The sequence below is a fragment of the Gymnoscopelus microlampas genome (assembly GCF_963454915.1).
Source record: "Gymnoscopelus microlampas genome assembly, chromosome: 15".
Taxonomy (NCBI): Eukaryota; Metazoa; Chordata; class Actinopteri; order Myctophiformes; family Myctophidae; genus Gymnoscopelus; species Gymnoscopelus microlampas.
The window spans coordinates 6,993,707-7,015,421 of NC_139952.1; the positions used below are offsets into that span (position 1 = coordinate 6,993,707).

Below are 21,715 nucleotides of genomic sequence, written 5' to 3' on the forward strand. Positions count from 1 at the left end.
AGAGAGAGAGAGAGAGAGAGAGAGAGAGAGAGAGAGAGAGAGAGAGAGAGAGAGAGAGAGAGAGATGGAATAGATTGAAGAGACAGAGAGAGAGACAAATGGAATAGATTGAAGAGACAGAGAGAGAGACATGGAAACGGAATAGATTGAAGAGAAAGACATGGAAATGGAATAGATTGAAGAGAGAGAGAGAGCGCCATGGAAACAGAATAGATTGAGTCATGTTTTTTGCATTTCAACTTAAATGACTCTGCATCAAGTGAGGCTTGAACCGGCAACCTTACGGTCATGAAGCACTCTTAGGTAGCTGCAACACTACCTATAGTGCTATATCTTTGTCCAGGCTGATATTGTCTGTTGAGGATCACAAACTCTTGCCTTCTGTCATGACCCAAGCCCCTGTTTCACTAACACTAAGATCACTCGTTCACAAACCATTTACCAATGAAGAAATTGTACATCTCCTCAGAACCAAAATTAGTGAAAGTAGCCGATCTACAAGCTCACAAACCATTAAAAGTTGTCAGATTGTACATTGGCTATTTTCACAATGAAGTATGTTATACATTGAAAAAACATACTCTGATTGCTATCTGAAAAGTTGTGAGATTGTAGATCAGCTGTATGTAAAAAACACTCAATTAAGTATTTCATGTTATCTTTAACAATTGCAGATGTATTCATTGATAGTCATGTTGTGTGAAATGCAACTTAGATGAAGTCTGCACCAAGTGAGGCTTGAACTGGTGACCTTCAGGTTGTGGGGCACACATTTAAGCGAGAAGCCACCAACAGACAAGAACCTGTGAAAAAGGAGATCACACAGATCATACAGTTTCACGCAAATAGCTGAAAAATCCTGGGTTTAAGTGTTTTTCAAACTGCTCAAGATTGCGGACAATCTAAGGGCGGTGCTTACTGGTCAACGTGATAGATGTGTTCCTCATTAGTCAAGGCACATGTGTAAGCAGGTCTAATGGCTGTCGGCCAAACGAGGCATGACTTTTGCCTGTTTAAAGTTTCAATTTTCAAAAAATTGCTATAGCGCCCCCGTTTGACCAATTGGAGTAAGATTGGTTTCAGTGATATTTGGAATGGCCCTTTACATTTCTGCAAAGTTTCAAAGAATGGTAAGTCTGCATGTATGTGTTAGGGGCAGATGAATAATTGTCATAAAACTGCAATATTCATTGGCTCATTAAAGCTTCATTTTTTCACTTATGGAAGATATTTTGCAAACGTTTTTTGGTATAGGTCCAAAGTTCATGTGTAAAAAGTTTCGTGCAGATTACTCAAAAATCCCAGGAGGAGATAGGTTTTAACTGTTTTTCATATAATTCAAAATGGTGGGAGATCTAAAGGTCAGAGGTCAAAAGTCAGTGTGTGAAAGTTGTTCAGCATGAGGAGACGCATGTGTGCATCGAAGTTTCATGGCTGTAGGTGAAACAGGGCATGAGTTGTACCTGTTCAAAGTTGTCATTTTCAACTGAGTGCTATAGCGCCACCTTTTGACGAAAGATTGTGAGATTTATTTTTTGATCGTTTTTCATGACCATCTACCATATGGCCGAGTTTCATAAAAAGCGACTGCACGGTTCAGCCAGAACTGGCAAAAACGGCGGAAGAAGAAGAAGAAACGGAATAATGCCAATAACAATATGGGTCCATGCTGGAAGCCTGGCCCCATAATGACCTTGTAGATGGGCTGTTTTCACGGAATGTTTGCCGCAGAATATGGACTCACTGGTTCATGTGGTTAAGTTGTGCAGTGGTTCTCAACCTTTTCAGGCCGCGACCCCCCAAAATAATCATATTTGAACTGAGGACCCCCCAAATTAATCATATTTGAACTGAGGACCCCCCAAAATAATCATATTTGAACTGAGGACCCCCCAAATTAATCATATTTGAACTGAGGACCCCCCAAAATAATCATATTTGAACTGAGGACCCCCCCAAAATAATCATATTTGAGTTGAGGCATTACACTTAGTTTGACTCGGTTCCACAGATAAATATTGTGAAAATAGCCGATCTACAAGCACACAACGCCTCGCAAGAAGTTGTTTGCTTGTACTGTAGATCAGCTATTTAATTATAATTTTTTTGTATAATTTGTTTACTTTTGATGCAGGAATGTATTTTATTTAATTGTTTGTCCAGTCCTTAAATTGTCACAGTAATGTCATCTGGGGACCCCGCCAAATATCATGTATAGGGACCCCCCTGGGGGTCCCGGCCCACTGGTTGAGAACCACTGAAGTAGTATACTGTAGATACTACTCACATCTGGGAAAACAAACGATGGTATAGCTTTAAGCAAAGCTAATCTCGCAAACCGCTGGACCCGATGATCAATGTCTTCACACAATGTTATATATTATTGAAACACTTAACTTTAATTTTACAATGGATGGTCAACGGGGCTCAGATCATGACGAAACCCTGCCCAAATTTGGAGATGAATGACGTCATCAATATCGCATCATCCATAGACAAATAGATTATTAAAGGGCATGCGACTGTTGCTGCATGCAGTAGTGACTACAGTTTAGAGTGATGTTCTTTATGCATTGATAATCTATGTAAGAAGAGTTACTGTTTCAACCCGCCCTATTGTTACACTGCATTGCATCTGTTGTTCAAACATGCGATTGCGTAAACCCTTAAAGAAGGCCCTTGCATTCAGCGTGGTCAGCGGAGTGCTGCTGTTTGTCCTCTTCCACTGGTGGGCCCCTGGAGGCCAGTCCACAGTGGACATCGGGATAAAACAGAGGGCCGCCATGGAGGAGCTTCTGAGGACGCTCGCGGAGAAGACCTATAACGACACTGTCACCGGCTACGGTAATATTCCCTACCACATAAAGGACAACGTGGCGGGTCAATTGTCAAGGGAGACGTGTGAGTGTCTGGCAGACGAGGGGACCGTCATACCTTTCTCCCACCTGCTCTTTCCGCGCGTGTTGGCCAACAACCTACGACGCTCCTTCTTGGGCAACCACAAAGACCCAGCGGGGGTGGACGGTCGCAGGTCGCGGGAGTACGAGGATTTCAAAAGGAGAACCTACACTTCAGCGGACTTGCTAGTCGTCGCCGAGGCCAACAGTCCCCTTCAGTACCCCACGCAGGGGGTGGAGGTGCGCCCGCTCAGAACCATCGTCGTTCCGGGTTTGGGACTTAAGGGAAACCCCGGATCTGGACACGCGGTCACGTTGACAGCAGCGCTGGGCGTCTTTGACGTGGCGGCCACGGTGGACGGAGTCACCATCGCGGGGGCCGGAGAGGAGTCCATGGTGATATCGAGTCCCGTTCTCTCCGGTCTGAACAGGCAGCTGCAGTTCGTCACCTACACGAACACCCGGTACCATCCCAGGACGGCGGACACGGTGACGTTCGCGACCGACGACGGACACCGGGCCGTTTTCACCATCAAAGTCGGACACGGCGCTGTCCCGAAGCTTTACGACTCCGGAGCCGCCGCCGGCGGAGACGGAGAGTACAACATCAGCGCCCTCGTCACCATCGCCACCAAAACCTTCCTACGCTACGACAAACTGCGCGATCTCATCGACAGCGTACGGGCGTACTACCCCACCGTCACCATAGTGGTGGCAGACGACAGCGAGCGCCCCCAACCCGTCACCGGGCCCCACGTCGAACATTACACCATGCCGTTTGGAAAGGGCTGGTTCGCCGGGAGGAACCTGGCCGTGTCACAGGTGAGCACAAAGTACGTGCTATGGGTGGACGACGACTTCATCTTCTCTGCCAGCACCAAGCTGGAGAAGATGGTGGACGTCCTGGAGAAGACCACCCTGGACCTGGTGGCCGGCGCGGTGAGGGAGGCGACGGGCTTAACGGCCACGTTCCGCCACACCATCGCGGTGGAAGAGGGCGGAGATGAAGGTGACTGTCTCCACATCAGGGAAGGCCACCATCACGTCATCGACGGCTTCCCCAACTGCGTGGTGGCCGACGCGGTCATCAACTTCTTCATGGCGAGGACGGACAAGGTGCGGGAGGTGGGGTTTGACCCCTGCCTGGCGCGGGGGGGGCATTTGGAGTTCTTTGTCGACGGGCTGGGCTCCCTCCACGTCGGCTCCTGCGATGACGTCGTTGTGGGGCACGCCTCGAAGGTCCGACTTCCCTGGAGGAAAATGTCAAGTGATGAAAAGGCTTATAGGAAATTCCGCTACGCCACCGGTAACTGCAAGACCAAAGATGAACTGTTCTACTTCAAGAACAGATTCAAGTGCAAGTCATAATATTGTTGTTATCGTGACACGGTGATAACACAAAGGTTGCAATGTTGTCGGAGTTCCACGGCGGTATCTACAGTATTTTGTCCCCCTTTCCCCCCCCCCCCCCCCCCCGCCCTTTTTTTTGGGGTGGCAATCATCGTGATCTGTTGATCTTTAGAACACCTCTCCTGTACAACACAACGCCTCGCCACAAATCCAATCAGTGCAAAGCAAAGACAGACAGACAGACAGACAGACAGACAGACAGACAGAGATCTCCACAGACAGACAGACAGACAGACAGAGATCTCCACAGACAGACAGACAGACAGACAAGACAAGACAAGACAAGTTCAAACATGGATACTGTCTTGTCTGGTGGTCAGGTGTATGTAGTGCATTTCTTATTTCCCATCCCGTCCCTCAGGGCTCTATGTTAGTGTCTTTTCGGTTTCCTGTTATCTGGGGAAGATTTTGCACGAAAATAGCCGTTATGAGCTTGTCGATTTTTTTTTTTCTCCCAGCGAAAACTTTCCCCACATTTCGGATGTGAAAATGTGTGGAAATCTTTGAAATACTTTTAACTCCAATTCTTTGGTTCTGGGGGGCCCCTGGAACAACATATTTGAGATGGGGGTCCGTGGCACCATAGTCATTATCCATAGTCAGCAGCACATTATCTATAGTCAGCACCTGATATTGTCCTTCTAATGCGTGAGGAAACAGCCAGTGGGACATCTGGAACAATTGTGCCATTTTGGAATGACAGATATATCTCTTTTTGAATTAAATAATGAAAATAGCCAATCTACAAGCTCACAACGCGTCGCATTGCGACATACGGTATTTTTTACTTTGCTGGAGTATTTCCAATTTTCAGTACTTTTACTCCACTACATCTCAGAGGCAAATATAATCCACTACAATTATTTGAAATCTTTAGCTACTAGTTACTTTGTAGATTTTGATTACAAAACATACATTAACCACTATAAACATTTCGGCCATATGAAAATGGCAGATATACAAGCTCACAATGCGTCACATCGCGACACATTGTGAGCTTGTAGATCGGCTATTTTCAAAATATTTGTATACATTTTGAAAACTTGTGAAATGGGACATTCTGCTTAATTCTACCTTTGGTACTTTAAGTACATTTTGATAGCAATACTTTTGTACTTTCTGAGGAATTACTTCAAATAACCTTTTCATTTCTCCAGTGAATATTCAACGCACGTACACCCACATTAACTAATTGAGACCAGGGACGCATCTGTGTAATTTTAAGATGTATTTGGCTATTCAAAAATAGCAGATATACAAGCTCATAGCGCGGCACCGAGTGCCGCGCTATGAGCTTGTAGATCTGCTATTTTGTGAAAAATCATCATGAGCATTTGTGCAAACCTTTGAATATATATATATTTTTAAAGGGGACATTTGTAACTCAAATCTTTGCTTCTGGGGGATTCTACAAAATGTATTTTTGTCAGTTTTTTTTTTTTTAAATTGTGTTTGCTATAATATCAGTGGTTCTCAAAAATGATATGTATTTGGCCATGGACCCCCATCTCAAAATATTTTGTTCCAGGGACCCCCGAGAAGTTGTAACAGAAAAAAAAAAAATATAGTATTCAAAGATTTGCACACATTGTCAAGATTATAATAGCCAAAGAAATCTTAAAATGACACAGCATGCATTCCAGGACTTACAGGGTTAAAGGAGTTTCAGTACATTATTTTTCTACTATGGTCTTATAACAACCTCTCAGCCTTATCCATTAGTTTGTTTTTCCCATTAAAATACATCAGGCTGATTAATGAGCCTGTAGGATACAGTATATCGATGAGTCCATTCTAATCTAAAATGATACATCGTCTCTGTCGGGTGGAAACCTCGTAATAACTTCTCAGGATTCGCGCACGTTCACGAAGCTTGTAGATCTGCTGCTTTTTATGCTTTCGGAAAAGTACTCAAATGTTTTACTTAAGTAAAAGCATCAATATTGCAATGTAGAAGTTACTTGAGTGAAAGTACAAAAGTATTGGTATCAAAATGTACTTGAAGTACCAAAAGTAAAAGTACAAAAATGTTTTAAAATAGCAGACCTACAAGCTCACAACCCGCCGCGATGCGACGCGTTGCAAGCTTTTTGCCCCTGAGATGTAGTGGAGTAGAAGTAAAAGTACTGAAAATTGGAAATTCTCCAGTAAAGTACAAATATCTCAAAATTGTACTTAAGTACAGTACTTGAGTAAATGTACTTAGTTACTTTACACCACTGCTTTTGTGTGACTCTGTAGTATGATCAAGTAGGGCGTTCATTTACAAAAAAAAACACAAAGTAAAAACAAGGAAAAATAACATTTCTGTGTGTGTGTGTGTGTGTGTGTGCGTGCGTGCGTGCGTGCGTGCGCGTGCGCTGCTGGTGCCCTAAAGATGGTTATCAAAATGGGGTCAAAATGGGATCAACCCCCTCAAGGACCCCAGGGGTTTAATATAGCATTAAAATCAGTTTGCTCACTTTAGCCATACCTGCCAACCTCAGACAGTAAGATTCAAGGAGATTTGTTCCGGGGGGTCTGGGGGTTGGTTAATTCCCCCACCAGAACATTTTTTAACAGCATTTCCAGTATTCTGGTGCATTTTGGGAGTTTGATACTTTATCAGGCTTTACTTACGTAGGATCCATTAAAAAGCTAAAAGCAGTCTTACAGAAATTGATTTTATGACTGAAGCAAAAAAAGGGCCATATTTAGCTAACGAGAACTACTTAAAAGTGACTGTCTCGATTGCATTCAATTACAATGTATTGCTGCTTAGATACACGGAGTGTATGTGTAGACTGTATGTGGGACTGGAGTTTACCCAGACATAATATACATAAAACGACAGTAAACTAGAAAAAGTGCTCCTCGGAGCACAGGTCTCCGCCAGGTCAGTTAGGTTATTGTGGCCTCCTGGTGGCGCTATAATAGGCCAATGTGAAAAGGGTGCCATTTCTTCTTAGGCCTTTCACGGCAATCGGACACTGCATTCATGATTTGAGGCATTGTGTTCCCAAAATGTGTTTTGCTAAATTAGACCTGCTGGTGGCGCTATAACAGGCCAATGTGAAAAGGGTGGCATTTCTTCCTCGGCCTAGTGGGAATGAGCGTGCAAAATGTCACTGAAATGACATGCTGTGTTCATGATTTGAGGCATTTTGTTCAAAACAAACCAATCCTACAAACTTTGGAAGCCAATGTTAGCCAATCAGGATGGAATATGGGAAATGGGACAGATCCGTGTTGATCACATGACTATAGTGATACTGCGCACCGATTTGTGTGCTGTTTGGACAAAATCTGTAGGAGTACTATCAAAAAATGTGTTTTGCACAAATCGGCCTCCTGGTGGCGCTATAACAGGCCAATCTGAAAAATTCGGGACGGACGGACAGGGTGCAAAACATACTCTCTCGCCATCCCACTCTCTCATTGAGAGAGAGATAGAGAGAGAGATAGATAGATAGATAGATAGATAGATAGATAGATAGATAGATAGATAGATAGGAACTACGCAAATGAACATTACACTGCATATCAGTGGGGTGTGTGAGCCACGCAAAAAAGGCTGAAATCGCCCAAAACAGGAGAAATTATGAATTTATAAATGGCCGTCAAGGAGTCATCACGGTAGGAATGATCAAATAACAGGAGTCTCCCTAGTCTACCAACTCTCCTGCATCCTCAAGATGCAGTAGAGTTGGCAGGTACTGTATGCTTTAACTCTATTGGCTATTTGAAAATTGCCGATCTACAAGCTTGGAGATCTGCTACTTTCGAGCAGCAGATATCAGATTTACAGGTAGGATATAAAGGCTTTTAACCCATTAAGACCGGGAACGCATCTGTGTAATTTTTAGATTTCTTTAGGCTATCCAAAAATAGCAGATATACAAGCTCATAGCGCGGCACTCGGTGCAGATGTAGATCTGCTATTTTTGAAAAATCTTGAAATTTTATTTTTTAGATTTTTTTTCCAAAAAACTGTTAGGATTTAGAACATTTTTAAGAATCGCCTCAGGTCTTAAATAAAGGTCTATCTGTCGGTCCATCCGGAAGCTTTCTTTATCCACCAGTGAGAATTAATGACTCAAATCAGACTCTATTGATCCGCAGTCTGCGTGATGTTCCCTGTAGGTTTAGCACTGAGATTCTCTCTGATTGCTGACACTAATACTCGCTCCAGGATTAAACGATCCGTTCCATCAATATGTCTGCCGCTGGTCTGCATGTCTGTGTTCTGAACCAGCGGTGGAAAAAAGTACTCACGTTCTTTACTTGAGTTAAAGTATCAATACTGTGCAATGTAGAAATACTCTGTTACAAGTGAAAGTCCGAAATTCTAAATCTATTTGAGTAAAAGTACAAACGTATTGGTATCAACATGTACTAGAATGTACTCAATATACAGAATGTCCCATTTCACAAGTTTTCAAATGTATAAAACCTTTCGAAAATAGCCGAAATGTATAGGGCGGAACAATGGTTTTAGGAGAAATGGAAGACAAGGGTCTAGTGTTTAGTCTGGCGTCCATAACCATCCTTGACAAAAGCAAGTATAATAAGTATAATAGAAACGTGTATTACAAAATAGAATTTTAAAACATAGCTGTTCATCTAATCGGCCCAATGCACTAAGAAAAGGAAAATAATAAAATCAAATAAATAATGATAATACATAAAAAAAACACCTTCTTTTCTGGGGCCCTTGGTGAACAGTACACAGTCTGCTTTAGTGAATCTATTCCGGCAAAATATGTCCTGACATGGAAACCAGTTCCCTTTTTTTTCCCCCTCCTTTAAATAATATGTAATTAACTTAAGTTATTCACTCATACACACAAAATACATTTAAAGAAATCACCAACAAAATGACTAAAACTATAATGTATACTATCGAATAAAATATACCCTTCTTAAGGCAAGATCCGTGTCATTTTCATATATATATATATATATATATATATATATATATATATATATATATATATATATATATATATATATATATATATATATATATATTATATCATAATTTATAACTAGTGACCGGGGCAGTCTGAGCGTTGATTATAAAATCTCTCTCTCTCCTCTTTCCCCCGACACGGTCGAGGCAGAAGGCCGCCGCCCTAGAACCTAGGGTCTGCCTGACGTTTCTTCCAGTTAAGAGGGAGTTTTTCGTTGCCACTGTCGCAAAAATTGCTTGTTCAGGGTGGGACTGTCGGGTCTCTTCTCTACGTGTAAAGTGTCTTGAGACAACTTGTTGTGATTTGACACTTTAATAAAATTGAATTTAATTGAATTGAATTAAACCCTCATGTCCAAACAGTCAGTGAGTAGGGGAGTAGCTGTGGAGGGAGACAGGTTAGGGACGGCCTAGCAGCTGCCTTGGCGATCCAGTCAGCAAGAGGCGTCACCAAGGGAGACAGGGTCCTTAGAGGAAGTGTGGGCAGCACATTTGCCCAAAGCAATGGCAGAGGGTAGCATGAATGACAGTGTCTAAAAGGGATGTGATCAGGTGAGAGGGGGCCATTTTATCACGAGTGGAGGTAGTGAAGTCACGTTCCTTCCACTGGGCTGAGAAATATAAAAGTTATCCAAAAGGAAAATAATAATATCCAAAGGAGGAGGCAAAACTATGGATAAATGACACCAAAATAAATCGAGTGACTTCTCCAAAATTGTTAGGGATCATAGTTGATGATAAACTTGATTGGAGAAAATGAAATAAAAACAAATAACAAAAAAAACAAAACAAGTCAGTTGGCCTAATTAGGAAGGTGTATGTATACATTTTAATATGTCTGATTTTACTAAAAGGGAAAACTATCTATAAGCCTCTAGGTTTGTAAAATTCTCCTGCACAATATGGGTACATATAATTTTGTCTGTTTTCAACATTTTATGTGCAAATAAATAAAACTAAAAAGAAATCAGGATAAAAATAACCAAAAATAAATATAGCTGCAAGCAGCAATAAGCGGTTTCGAGGATAGGGCAGAGACAGGCAGAGAGAGAGAGAGAGAGAGAGAGAGAGAGAGAGAGAGAGAGAAGAGAGAGAGAGAGAGAGATGAGAGAGAGAGAGAGAGAGATGAGAGAGAGAGAGAAAGAAAGAGAGAAAGAGAGACAGAGAGAGAGAGAGAGAGAGAGAGAGAGAGAGAGGAGTAGAGAGAGAGAGAGAGAGAGAGAGAGAGAGAGAGAGAGAGACACACACACACACACACACAGAGAGAGACAGAGAAAGACAGAGAGAGACAGAGAGAGAGAGACAGACAGACAGTGTGAGAGAGAGACAGACAGACAGACAGACAGACAGACAGACAGACAGACAGACAGACAAGACAGACAGTGTGAGACAGAGACAGAGAAAGACAGAGAGAGACAGAGAGAGAGAGACAGACAGACAGACAGACAGACAGACAGACAGACAGACGACAGACAGACCAGACAGACAGACAGACAGACAGACAGACAGTGAATGAGAGAGAGAGGCACAGACAGACAGACAGACAGACAGACAGACAGACAGACAGACAGACAGACAGACAGACAGACAGACAGTGTGAGACAGAGACAGACAGACAGACAGACAGACAGACAGACAGACAGACAGACAGACAGACAGACAGACAGACAGACAGACAGACAGACAGACAGACAGACAGACAGACAGACAGTGTGAGACAGAGACAGAGAAAGACAGAGAGAGACAAGAGACAGAGAGAGAGAGACAGACAGACAGACAGACAGACAGACAGACAGACAGACAGACAGACAGACAGACAGTGAATGAGAGAGAGAGGCAGACAGACAGACAGACAGACAGACAGACAGACAGACAGACAGACAGACAGACAGACCAGTGTGAGGGAGAGGCAGACAGACAGACAGACAGACAAGACAGACAGACAGACAGACAGACAGACAGACAGACATACAGTGACAGAGTGAGAGAGAGGCATGTCTTGCAGTACTGGACTGAGCCATTGGATAGACAGAATTGGATTTCATATGTGGTAAGTTATCATACAGCATGGGTTGCTTATTATATAATACAAGCTCATAATGCGTCACATTGTAGATCGGCAGTATGTGGTTACTGTAGGTGTTGTATTAATAATTACATCCGCAAAGTAACAAGTAACTAAAGCTGTCATCTGCTGTAATTGTAGTTAGAGTAGAGAGTAAAGAAAAGTGCCTAAGAATTGTACTGTGCATGTGACAGGTGTGATTGGTGATGAGTGAGAGGGGTGGATCCAATCCATGGGAATAGGGGGAATTCCAAATGATGATCACCTCAACGCATTGTTGGGGACAGGGATCGAACCAGCGACCTATGGATTCACAGGCTGCCTCTCTTCTCATTGAGCGAGAGATATGGCCTCCCTGATGGCGTCTGTTGATATCTATAGGTTTTTCCGTCCGTTATGAACCAAGCCTCTGTTTCGCTAACTACTGTAGATCACTGGTTCACAAAACATTTACCAATAAAGTTTTTTTTTTGTCTCCTCGGAATGGAAACTAGTGAAAATAGTTGATCTAAAAGCTCACAACGTGTTGCTATCTGAAAAGTTGTGAGATTGTAGATCGGCTATTTTCACAAGAAAGTATGTCATACATAAACAAGAAATGACTAAGTCAATAATTTAGCCGCGAGCGGCAGGCTATTTTTTTGACCACAATCTGCCGTTGAGAATTGAAATTAAAAAAAAAAATGAAAAAAAAAAACTTTTTGAAAAAACATAAAAAAAAAAAAAAACTTAAAAAAAAAATATATGTCCTTTTGAATATGATTTGACATTCATATTATTAGCAGCTGTATTGTGTGTGTGTCCCCCCCCCCAACTACTCAGTAAAGTATCAATACTGCAATGTAGAAGAACTCTGCCAAAAAATGGCATACCTCAATATGACATTTTGCGGCTATATTATGACTTTGTCATGTCTTGTTTTTGTATAGTGCTGTAACATGTTATGGCCTAATCACTGTCATTCAAGATAAATGTCTTAACATTAAAATAAAAATAAGTAACCGGTATAGGACTAGGCTACCTATTGTGGTACAAAACAAGTCCTTCTGCAGTGAATTACAACATTAGGATTGTGCAGAATTCAAGAAGCTTTATTTGTTACTGACTCATAAAGATACAAGCAGCGAAATGTTGTTGGAACTTGTACCACAGATGGTTCTACATATAATTGATATAATGAAGAAAAGAAAAATATTAAGCAAGAGAAATAAAATGGACAATAATAACTAAATAAAAATAGCCTACAGATATATACAGTTTTAGGAATACTCTGGGACTTGTCTTAGACAGGCATGTCATCAGTGGTGTAAAGTAACTACATGTACTCAAGTACTGTATTTAAGTACAATTTTGAGGTATTTTTCACTTTACTGTGGTATTTCCAGTTTTCAGTACTTGTACTTCTACTCCACTACATCTCAGAGGCAAATATTGTACTTTTGCTCCACTACAATTATTTGAAAACTTGAGTTACTAGTTACTTTGCAGATATAAATTATTACATTATAAAACATACATTAACCACTTTAGCCCTATTTTATACCAAGGCTATTTGAAAATAGCTGATCTACAAGCTCACAAAGTGTCGCATCGCGACACGTTGTGAGCTTGTAGATCTGCTATTTTCAAACATTTGTGTACTTTTACTTTTGGTACTTAAATACATTTGGATACCAACACGTTTGTACTTTTACTCATGTAAATTTTGAATTGCGGACTTTACTTGTAACAGAGTACTTCTACATTGCAGTATTAATACTTTTACTCAAGTAAAACATTTGAGTACTTCCACTGCTCCTCAGTAGTTAAATCAACACTGAAGCCCTGCGGCTGTTGTAAGTCACAGATGATTAGAAGATTCTCCGCTGGCCGACTTTTTATGGACTTAATGACTTTATTGACTCTCAGCCTCTCACTCTGTCCTCTCACTATTACGGTTAGCAATAGCATGTTGCTAACACATCAACAAAGCAACCACAAACTTTTCGCTGGAGCTGGTCGTGAGTGTGTGTGAGGAGAGAGAGAGGAGAGAGAGAGGAGAGAGAGAGAGAGAGAGAGAGAGGAGAGGAGAGAGATGAGAGAGAGAGAGAGAGAGAGAGAGAGAGAAGAGAGCGTGCGTCAGCCGCGTGTGTTGTGTGTGTGTGTGTGTGTGTGTGTGAGAGAGAGAGAGAGAGAGAGAGAGAGAGAGAGAGAGAGAGAGAGAGGGACTTGGGAGAGGGACAGATGGAGACGGAGGGGGGGGGGGTGCTGCGAGGGGAGGCGGGTGCTGTGAATGACGGCCGTCCATTGGCCGTCCATGGGCCGTCCATGGGCTTTAAAGTAGTGTCTCCCCATTGGCTGTAAAGTAGTGAAGGACAGCCAGGACAGCCAATAGACAAATAGGTGTCCCGAAAACATGTCGAAAACATGTCGTGTCGCGAGTGACGATGTCTGAGGCTGTCTGTAGAGCCGCAGCGCTTTCAGCTCACGGCTAAAAACAACTACTCTCAAAAAAGCATTTCATGTTATTGTTTAAAAATTGCACATGTCTGAATTAACAGGGTCATGTTTTGTACAATGCAATTTAAATGTAAACTGTAATGAGTGGGATTTGAACCAGGGACCTTCGGCACATGAGGCTCACACTCTACTGGTCGAGCTATTGAATCCACAGCTTCAGACAGTGAGAAAGGAGAATCCAACAAAACAAAACAAAAGGGCGAATGAAGTACGTCATACATTGAAAATAACTACTTTCAAGTATGCATTTCTCGTTATCTTTAACAATTGCACATGCATTCATTGATACAGTCATGTTGTGTGCAATGCAATTATAATGAAGTCTACATGAGGTGGGATTCGAACCGGCAACCCTGTGGTTTCAAGGCAGATGATTAAGCGATCAAGCTATTGGACCAACACACCTGAACCTGTGAAAAAGGGCCTCACACATTTATTTGACACAGTTTCACGCAAATTGCTCAGAAAACCTTGGTTTAAATGTTTTTCAAACTGCTCAAAATTGCAGACAATCTAAGGGCAAAGCTTACTGGTCAAAGTGATACATGTGTTCCTCATGAGTCAAGGCACATGTGTAAGCAGGTTTAACGGCTGTCGGCCAAACGAGGCATGACTTTTGCCTGTTTAAAGTTTGCATTTTCAAAAAATTGCTATAGCGCCCCCCTTTGACCAATTGGAGTAAGATTGGTTTCAGTGATACTTGGAATGACCCTCTACAATATTGCAAAGTGTCAAACAAATGTGAGTCTGCATGTATGTGTTAGGGGCAGATGAATAATTTTCATAAAACTGCAATTTTCATTGGCTAATAAAAGCTTAACGTTTTCACTTATGGAAAATCTGCTTGCTCACGTCTGTCGGCATTGGTCCAAAGTTCATGTGTAGACAGTTTCGTACAGATTGCTCAAAAATCCCAGGAGGAGAGTGATTTTTACTGCTTTTTACTGCTTTTCATATAATTCAAAATGGTGGGAGATCTAAAGGTCAGAGGTCAAAAGTCAAACAGTGAAAGTTGTTAGGCATGAGGAGACGCATGTGTGCATCGAAGTTTCATGGCTGTAGGTCAAACAGGGCATGAGTTGTACCTGTTCAAAGTTGGCATGTTCAATTGAGTGCTATAGCGCCAGCCTTTGGCCAATGGTTGTGAGTTTCGGGTCTTCGCCGTTTGGCATAGCCCTCTACCATATTGCCGAGTTTCATAAAAAGTGACCACGCGGTTAGGCCAGAACTGCCAAAACCGGCGGAAGAATAAGAAAGCCAAGAGATGCAATAAGGCTTTCGAGAGCCTGATAGGCCTCGAAGCCTTAAATAACGAAAAAATCGAAAACTTGAAACAAGTTAAGTCTTGGATAGAATGTTGGTACTTGGTAAAGCCCGGATATATACATACAATAAAGATATCAGTAGAATAGTGAAATTAAAATAGCCTGGGGAAAATAGAATAAAAAAGCTATATTCCATTTTTTCCTCTTTTCTCTTTTTTCCCCCTCTTTTCTTTTAAAAAATAAAACGGTGGTAAACAGCTAAGTTCTATACCACAGGTTCTGGTAATGTGTATGTGTCTAAGTGTGAGTCTCGAGCAGCTGTGTGTGTGTGTGTGTGTGTGTGTGTGTGTGTGTGTGTGTGTGTGTGTGTGTGTGTGTGTGTCTGTGTGTCTGTGTGTGTGTGTGTGTGTGTGTGTGTGTGTACTGTATGAGTGTATGCGTATAATAATGTGTAAGAGAATATGCAATATAGGGTAGGTACGTGCACTACAGTATAAAGCTTGTATTACTTGAGTAAAGGAACAAATGGGTTGGTGTCAGGCTGTCAGCACATACTTACAGTAGTAGGACAGTTAATGTATTTAAGGTTTGTCCAACTGGTCATCAATGGCAGATCTACAAGCGCACAGTTTGCCGTAATTGTAGATCGGCTGTTTTCAAATTGTAGTGGCATAGATGAAGTGAAATTATATAATCATATTGCTTAGCACTGATCAGTCTGTTTCCACTAGAATCCTTAGAACTGTCTGCTATCTGCTTAGATAAGTCTGGAATGTAAGGAGGTTACGACTATGCATCCATGGGAGAATGGTACAATGTTTTACTTTAGATTACTTATGAACTGACTGTCAGAGCAGGGCTAGTGATATATATCTATGTAGGGGGAGACTGGGGTCAAAAGTAACACTTAACATTTTCCTTCATAATTCACAGAATACTTGAAATATACTAGTCATCTTTTGTTTTAAGAAACATATATATGTGCCCTACTTACTAATACTGTTTATAAGCTTTCACTAGTAAGGACAAGACGAAAATATTACTTTTAATGCAAGAAGTCAGAGTGTTACAATTGCCCCCGTGACGGGGGCAATTGTAACACTGTAAAAATAAGTCATATTAACACACCATATCTCAAATTAAAGCACATTACAAAGTAATACATATTTTTTTACAAAAGAATGTTTTATATATGTAATTACAATTATTATTTCTTTATTCAAATTATTTTATTTTTCAATTAGTTTTTTTCAAATGTATGTCTATTTCTTATCTAAATGTATTTTTACTTTGAAATGTAGTGACATTTAGTGAAATATGTTCATTTACTAACATAAAAGTATGGAATCCCTGACAAAAAAATCTGCTTGCATTGAAAACACATTGTTACAATTGACCCCGGTCACTGTGTTACAATTGATGGGGCAACCATAATAAAATCCCATATTCTAGCTAGAAACACTATACTAGCATAGGCTGCTGATGTTAATTTGTGACCAATAACATAGAGATACAATTAATTTAAGTTTAAATTAGCTGTCATCTTAACTAATAATGTATACGGTTTAATACTAAAATATGAGGGCAAATACAGACAGTACAAGGCCCCATACAGCTGTCTGACTAACAGAGATGTCAGGTAATTGTGTACCAATTGTGGCGACCATCTTGAAAAAAAATGGCCATTAATCTGCTGTACTATACATAGAGGAGACGGAACACAGAGGCAGTGGTGTAAAGTAACTCAGTACATTTACTCAAGCACAATTTTGAGGTGTTTGTACTTTACTGGAGTATTTCCAATTTTCAGTACTTTCACTTCTACTCCATTACATCTCAGAGGCAAATATTGTACTTTTACTCCACTATAATTATTTTTAAACTTTAGTTACTAGTTACTTTGCAAATATACATTTTTAACATTATAAAACACACATTAACCACTTTAGCCCTATTTTATACATAGGCAATTTGAAAATGAGTGAGTACTTTTTCCACTACTGATTCACAGGCTACATAAAGGAGATGGACCACAGAGGCTACAGTACACTGGTGGATTTTTAGTTCATATCAAATTAATCTGCAATGGATTATTCCATTAGAAAAGAATAAAGCATGCAGTAGTCCTCTCATCTCTCCCTCTCAAAAGAGGAATTCAATTATTTATTGGTATTGTTGGCTTTGAATCACTTAACCCATTAAGACCTGGAACGCATCTGTGTCACTTTGGATTTCTTTGACTATTCAAAAAATAGCAGATATACAAGCTCATAGCGCGGCACCGAGTGCCGCGCTATGAGCTTGCAGATCTGCTATTTTTGAAAAATCTTGAAAGGATTAAAAACATTATAAGAATCGCCTCAGGTCTTAATGGGTTAATTGGATTTAGGACAACGTATATTTCTCACATCTCTCTCAAAAAAGAATAAAAGGAAAAAATAAAAACCTGAAATTCAATTCTTTGTATTGTTGGCTCGGAGGAAGTTCATTGGATTTAGGCGTTTGGGTGCTGACGGCAGTGTCATGAATCTACACATTTTAGTAGACACACTGCCCCCTTCTGGGCGTTTTAAAAGGCCATATATTCCCACTGAAGACCTGAACAGACACCAATGGAAAAACAACAGGGAGAGGAGCAAGTATACAACAATGATGAGTCATTTTCTACAAAGCTGCTGGTGCCCTAAAGCTGTGCTTCTCAAAGTGGGGTCCAGGGACCCCCAGGGGTCCTTTAGGGGGTTCCGATCAAAATTAATCAATTTAGCATTCAAAAAAATCAGTTTGGCCACTTTAACAAATTGGCTATAATACAAGCTCGGAGATCTGCTACTTTCAAAAGATCTTGAAAGAAATGTGACACATTTGGAATATTTTTTGAAACATTTTATCATGTATGGGGGTCCCTGGCACAACATATGTATAAGACCGTGGCCAAACATGTATAAATGTGTGGGTCTGAGGAAGAAATAATATGGCTGCTTATATCTAACCCTTATATTTTACCATCATTTATAATACATCTACAATACATTATATTGACAGCTTGTAAGAGCCTAGATGTCTCCACTAGGCCTAACAGCTATTGTTTTGGTACAGCCTATCTTGTTATGGTTGGACCCCCCCCCCCGCCCATCTCAAAATATTTAGTTCCAGGACCCCCTCCAGAAGTTGTAAAAGTAAAAAATGTTCGCTTTAAAAAATATATATTCAAAGATTTGCACAAACTTACGCGATTTTTCAAAAATAGCAGATCTACAAGCTCAGAGCTATGAGCTTGTAGATCTACTATTAAAAAAATATATATATATATTTTTATCCCACAATTTTTGTAACCCCATTTTTTACACCCAGTGCCAATTGTCTATGTAATCCTGGGCACTACCTTCCCTCTGCCAACCTAGGGAAGCCAGGGCCGAGCTCATGCCTCCTTCAATGCATGAGAGCCAACTGACCTTCTTGTCACCTGACAGGGGAGAGTTTCCCTGGTAGGACGTAGCGCGTGGAAGGAACACGTTATTCCAACCAGTTCCCTTCCCCTCCATCAGGCGCCCCGGCTGGCCAGGGGGAGGCGGAATAGTGACCAGGATTACTGCATGTTTTTGTGAGGGTACCTACCCTAGGGAACACGGGGAGAACATGCATGTATATCTGCTATTTTTGAATAGCCAAAGAAATCTTAAAATGACACACACGCGTTCCCGGTCTTAAAGGGTGAATGACTAAACTGGATCAGAATAAAGCAATTAATGACTGCGTGGTTGATTATTGCTTTCTTTCTTTTTTTAATAACTGCAACATACATTCCCATGAAAATCAAAAAAAGTTATGTTTAATTTGAATTGTTTAATTTGAAAAGTGAACAGCTCATTTTGTACAGTGGGTTGCAAGTCAGCCTTAAAGATCTTCTGTATTATATTAAAAAAGAAAGAAAAAAAAAACAGAAAAACATCTATACATCTTCAAAGTGAAGTAATTTCTTTTCTGCAGCTATTTTCGTGTAACATTGGTAAAACTAGAAAATACCACGGTGAACTTTAAATTACAATTAAAACATTTTTGTCAGTGTTAAGAGGATGTACAATATAAAGTTGATTCATCTATACAGTGGCGGCCGGCCAGGGTAGGCTCGCATTTACATGAGTACCTTAAAATTATGAAAAATAAAAACATAACATTTTTCCTGCCGCAATATTTTAATGACAACATAAATCGCAGACTTTGTAGTTATTAAATGAATTTCAAAGCTGCGGAAATTCTAACGTTTCTGCACTCCCACGTAAATGAAAGTAAGGTGCCTTGTTTACAGATTAATAAACCAAAAATTTGTGCTGCAAGAAAAATCATTTAAATAAGGACAAAATACAGTAAAAATGCACGCAAAAAAAAAGGGGGCGACGGGGTGCAAATCAACGCTCTGTTGTCGGGTCTACGCAAAGAGCTGAACACTTGATGCAGAACGGGCTACAACTTATAGTTAAAGGTGCTGCGAGTGATATTAATTTGTCAAAATACGAGTTAAATAGCTCTATGGTCTGCTAATAATCATTGCTGTGATAGAGTGGCTGTTCCGTAACAGGGATCTCCCAGTCTCTCCGGCTCTTTATGTATTTTACTGAAGAGCTGGAGAGACGGGGAGATCTGAACAAACGCTCTATTGCAATGATTCAGAATGTCAAGATACATCAGAATACGAAGCTTTAACTCGTTAACTAAGGACAATTTTTGCTTTAACAAGGAAATATCACAGCAACTTTAAATGTTGTGCTACAAACCAATTTCACATTTAGTTATATGAAAATATTCGCTCTCATCAGAATTAAGGCTGGCACCAGCGATCGCCCGCCGATAAATGTTCAGACGCAGTACCGATATTTATAAATCGCCTATTAAACAGTGTGAAATATGCAGTACCAATATGATCACATATAAACAATGTGAAATAACAGTAATATGGTCTCATTTCAGAGAAGTCGTGTCCGATATCAACCACGCGAGGCCTATATACTCCCGTCGAACGGCGAAAGCAGCCTGAAAACAAGCTCACAAGCTTGTAGATCGGCTGTCTTTCTCTCGCTCGCTCGCCATTTCCGAAAGCTTTCTAAAAAAGGCCTTAACGCGGTTCGAGTACCACCGACGCTAAACCGAAGAATTACCTCAACCAATATCTCGTGCATGATCCGATTCTCGAGTGTACAAAAATATATTCATATATGGTATATCCTGTTAAAACAGAAAAACAAAAAAAAGGCAGGGAAAGGCCTCGTCTGAACGTTTGTTTTTTTCTTTCGTCCTCGGTGGGAAGACGGAAGAACGAGAAGAAGGAAGACATAACTGAGGAGGACAGCGTCTGAGCCGTCAATCTCCATCACATTGATTATAGGCTCTATGCACAGCAGCCATATTGTAAAAAACGTTGGGCCCCTTCCTTACTTCCTTCACAGGTGTTAACAATGGTGCTAATGAAGGCTCCGTTCCATTTAGTGTGGCGCAGCGCTTCTCAAAACTTAATTTCAAGGACCTCCATAACTCTGACAGCGTACAAATGGAACCAAATGGACCCCTACGGGTCCATTTGGTTCCATTTGTACACTCTCAGAGTTACACCCCCGTAAGGGGCCATTTGGAACCCCCTCAAGGAACCCTGAGAGTGTTTCCAGTGAGCCAACATGGCACAATATCAGCACCCCGACTCTGTTTGACCAAGAATGGAACAGAGCCGTCATTAGTGTCATTGGTAACACCTGTGAAGGAAGTTAAGGAAGAGGCCCAATTTCTTTCCAATACGGCTGCTGTGCATAGAGCCTATTGCCCTGGCGGTCTTGTCCATTCCGTCTCTCTCTCTCATGACAAAAACGGGGGCATTTTCAGAGGAAGCGCGGACCGTGGAAAACAATGCCTCCCCACCGTCACAGTGTGTTGGCACAGGACAGGACACACCCCCCCCTCCAGTTATGGCCAAAAGGTCAAAAATACAGTGTTTACAACCAACAGAAAAAACACCCTCCAACGTTTTTTTTGGCCTACAGTCTGGAACTCGTATACAGTGCAGTACCGCAAGCCGGAGGGGATTTTCTTTTTTTAATATATTATTAGCCGACATCTTGGGTCCGTTGCAGTGGTTCCACATTCAGTGTTTTCAGCAGTAGTTATTTTCGCCCCTCGGCTAGAGTCAGTCAGGTTGCAGGCCGTGATGCAGTAGTGGGACTGAAATCTCCAGCCAGTCAAGTCATTACCTGGTTCTCTCTCTCTCTCTCTCTCTCTCTCTCTCTCTCTCTGTCATATTGAAGAGATATTCCCCTCCTCAGCGCCCCCGTTTCGTCATCAACTGTCGCTCTCCAGTGTTTTTTAAGTGCTGCTTCTGTGAGTTCTGTGTCCACAGCTACGGTCTGTGAAATCTGGTAGGAAAAGACAATGGAGAAAAAAGAAAAAAAAGGTGAAAAGTTGTTAACCCATTAAGACCGGGAAACTTTGGCTATTCAAAAATAGCAGATATACAAGCTCATAGCTTCTGCTATTTTTTAGAAAAATAAGGAAAATTTGTGCAAATCTTTGTATATATATTTTTTTAAAGCGAGCATTTGTAACTTATAACACTTAACAAATATTTGCTTCTCGGGGATTCTACAAA

The 21,715-nt window shown here is 41.1% G+C and overlaps 2 protein-coding genes across 5 annotated transcripts in view; one reads left to right on the top strand and one right to left on the bottom strand.

Moving 5' to 3' along the window:
- Positions 1-2,648: 2,648 nt before the first annotated feature.
- On the top strand, positions 2,649-4,265 carry LOC311061609 (beta-1,4 N-acetylgalactosaminyltransferase 1-like; the record flags this gene model as incomplete). Its single annotated transcript, XM_084080303.1, has 1 exon — positions 2,649-4,265. The coding sequence occupies one exon, from the start codon at positions 2,649-2,651 to the stop codon at positions 4,263-4,265; it is 1,617 nt and encodes a 538-aa protein (XP_083936429.1).
- Positions 4,266-18,894: 14,629 nt separating this feature from the next.
- The window catches only part of phactr4a (phosphatase and actin regulator 4a), a 369,306-nt gene continuing 366,485 nt past the window's right edge, over positions 18,895-21,715 (bottom strand). For all 4 annotated transcript variants that reach the window (XM_084080249.1, XM_084080250.1, XM_084080251.1 and 1 more), the window contains one exon: positions 18,895-21,482. In XM_084080249.1, coding sequence (XP_083936375.1) covers positions 21,467-21,482 — 16 coding nt within the window. In that variant the 3' untranslated portion in view covers positions 18,895-21,466. The remainder of the gene's footprint in view (positions 21,483-21,715) is intronic.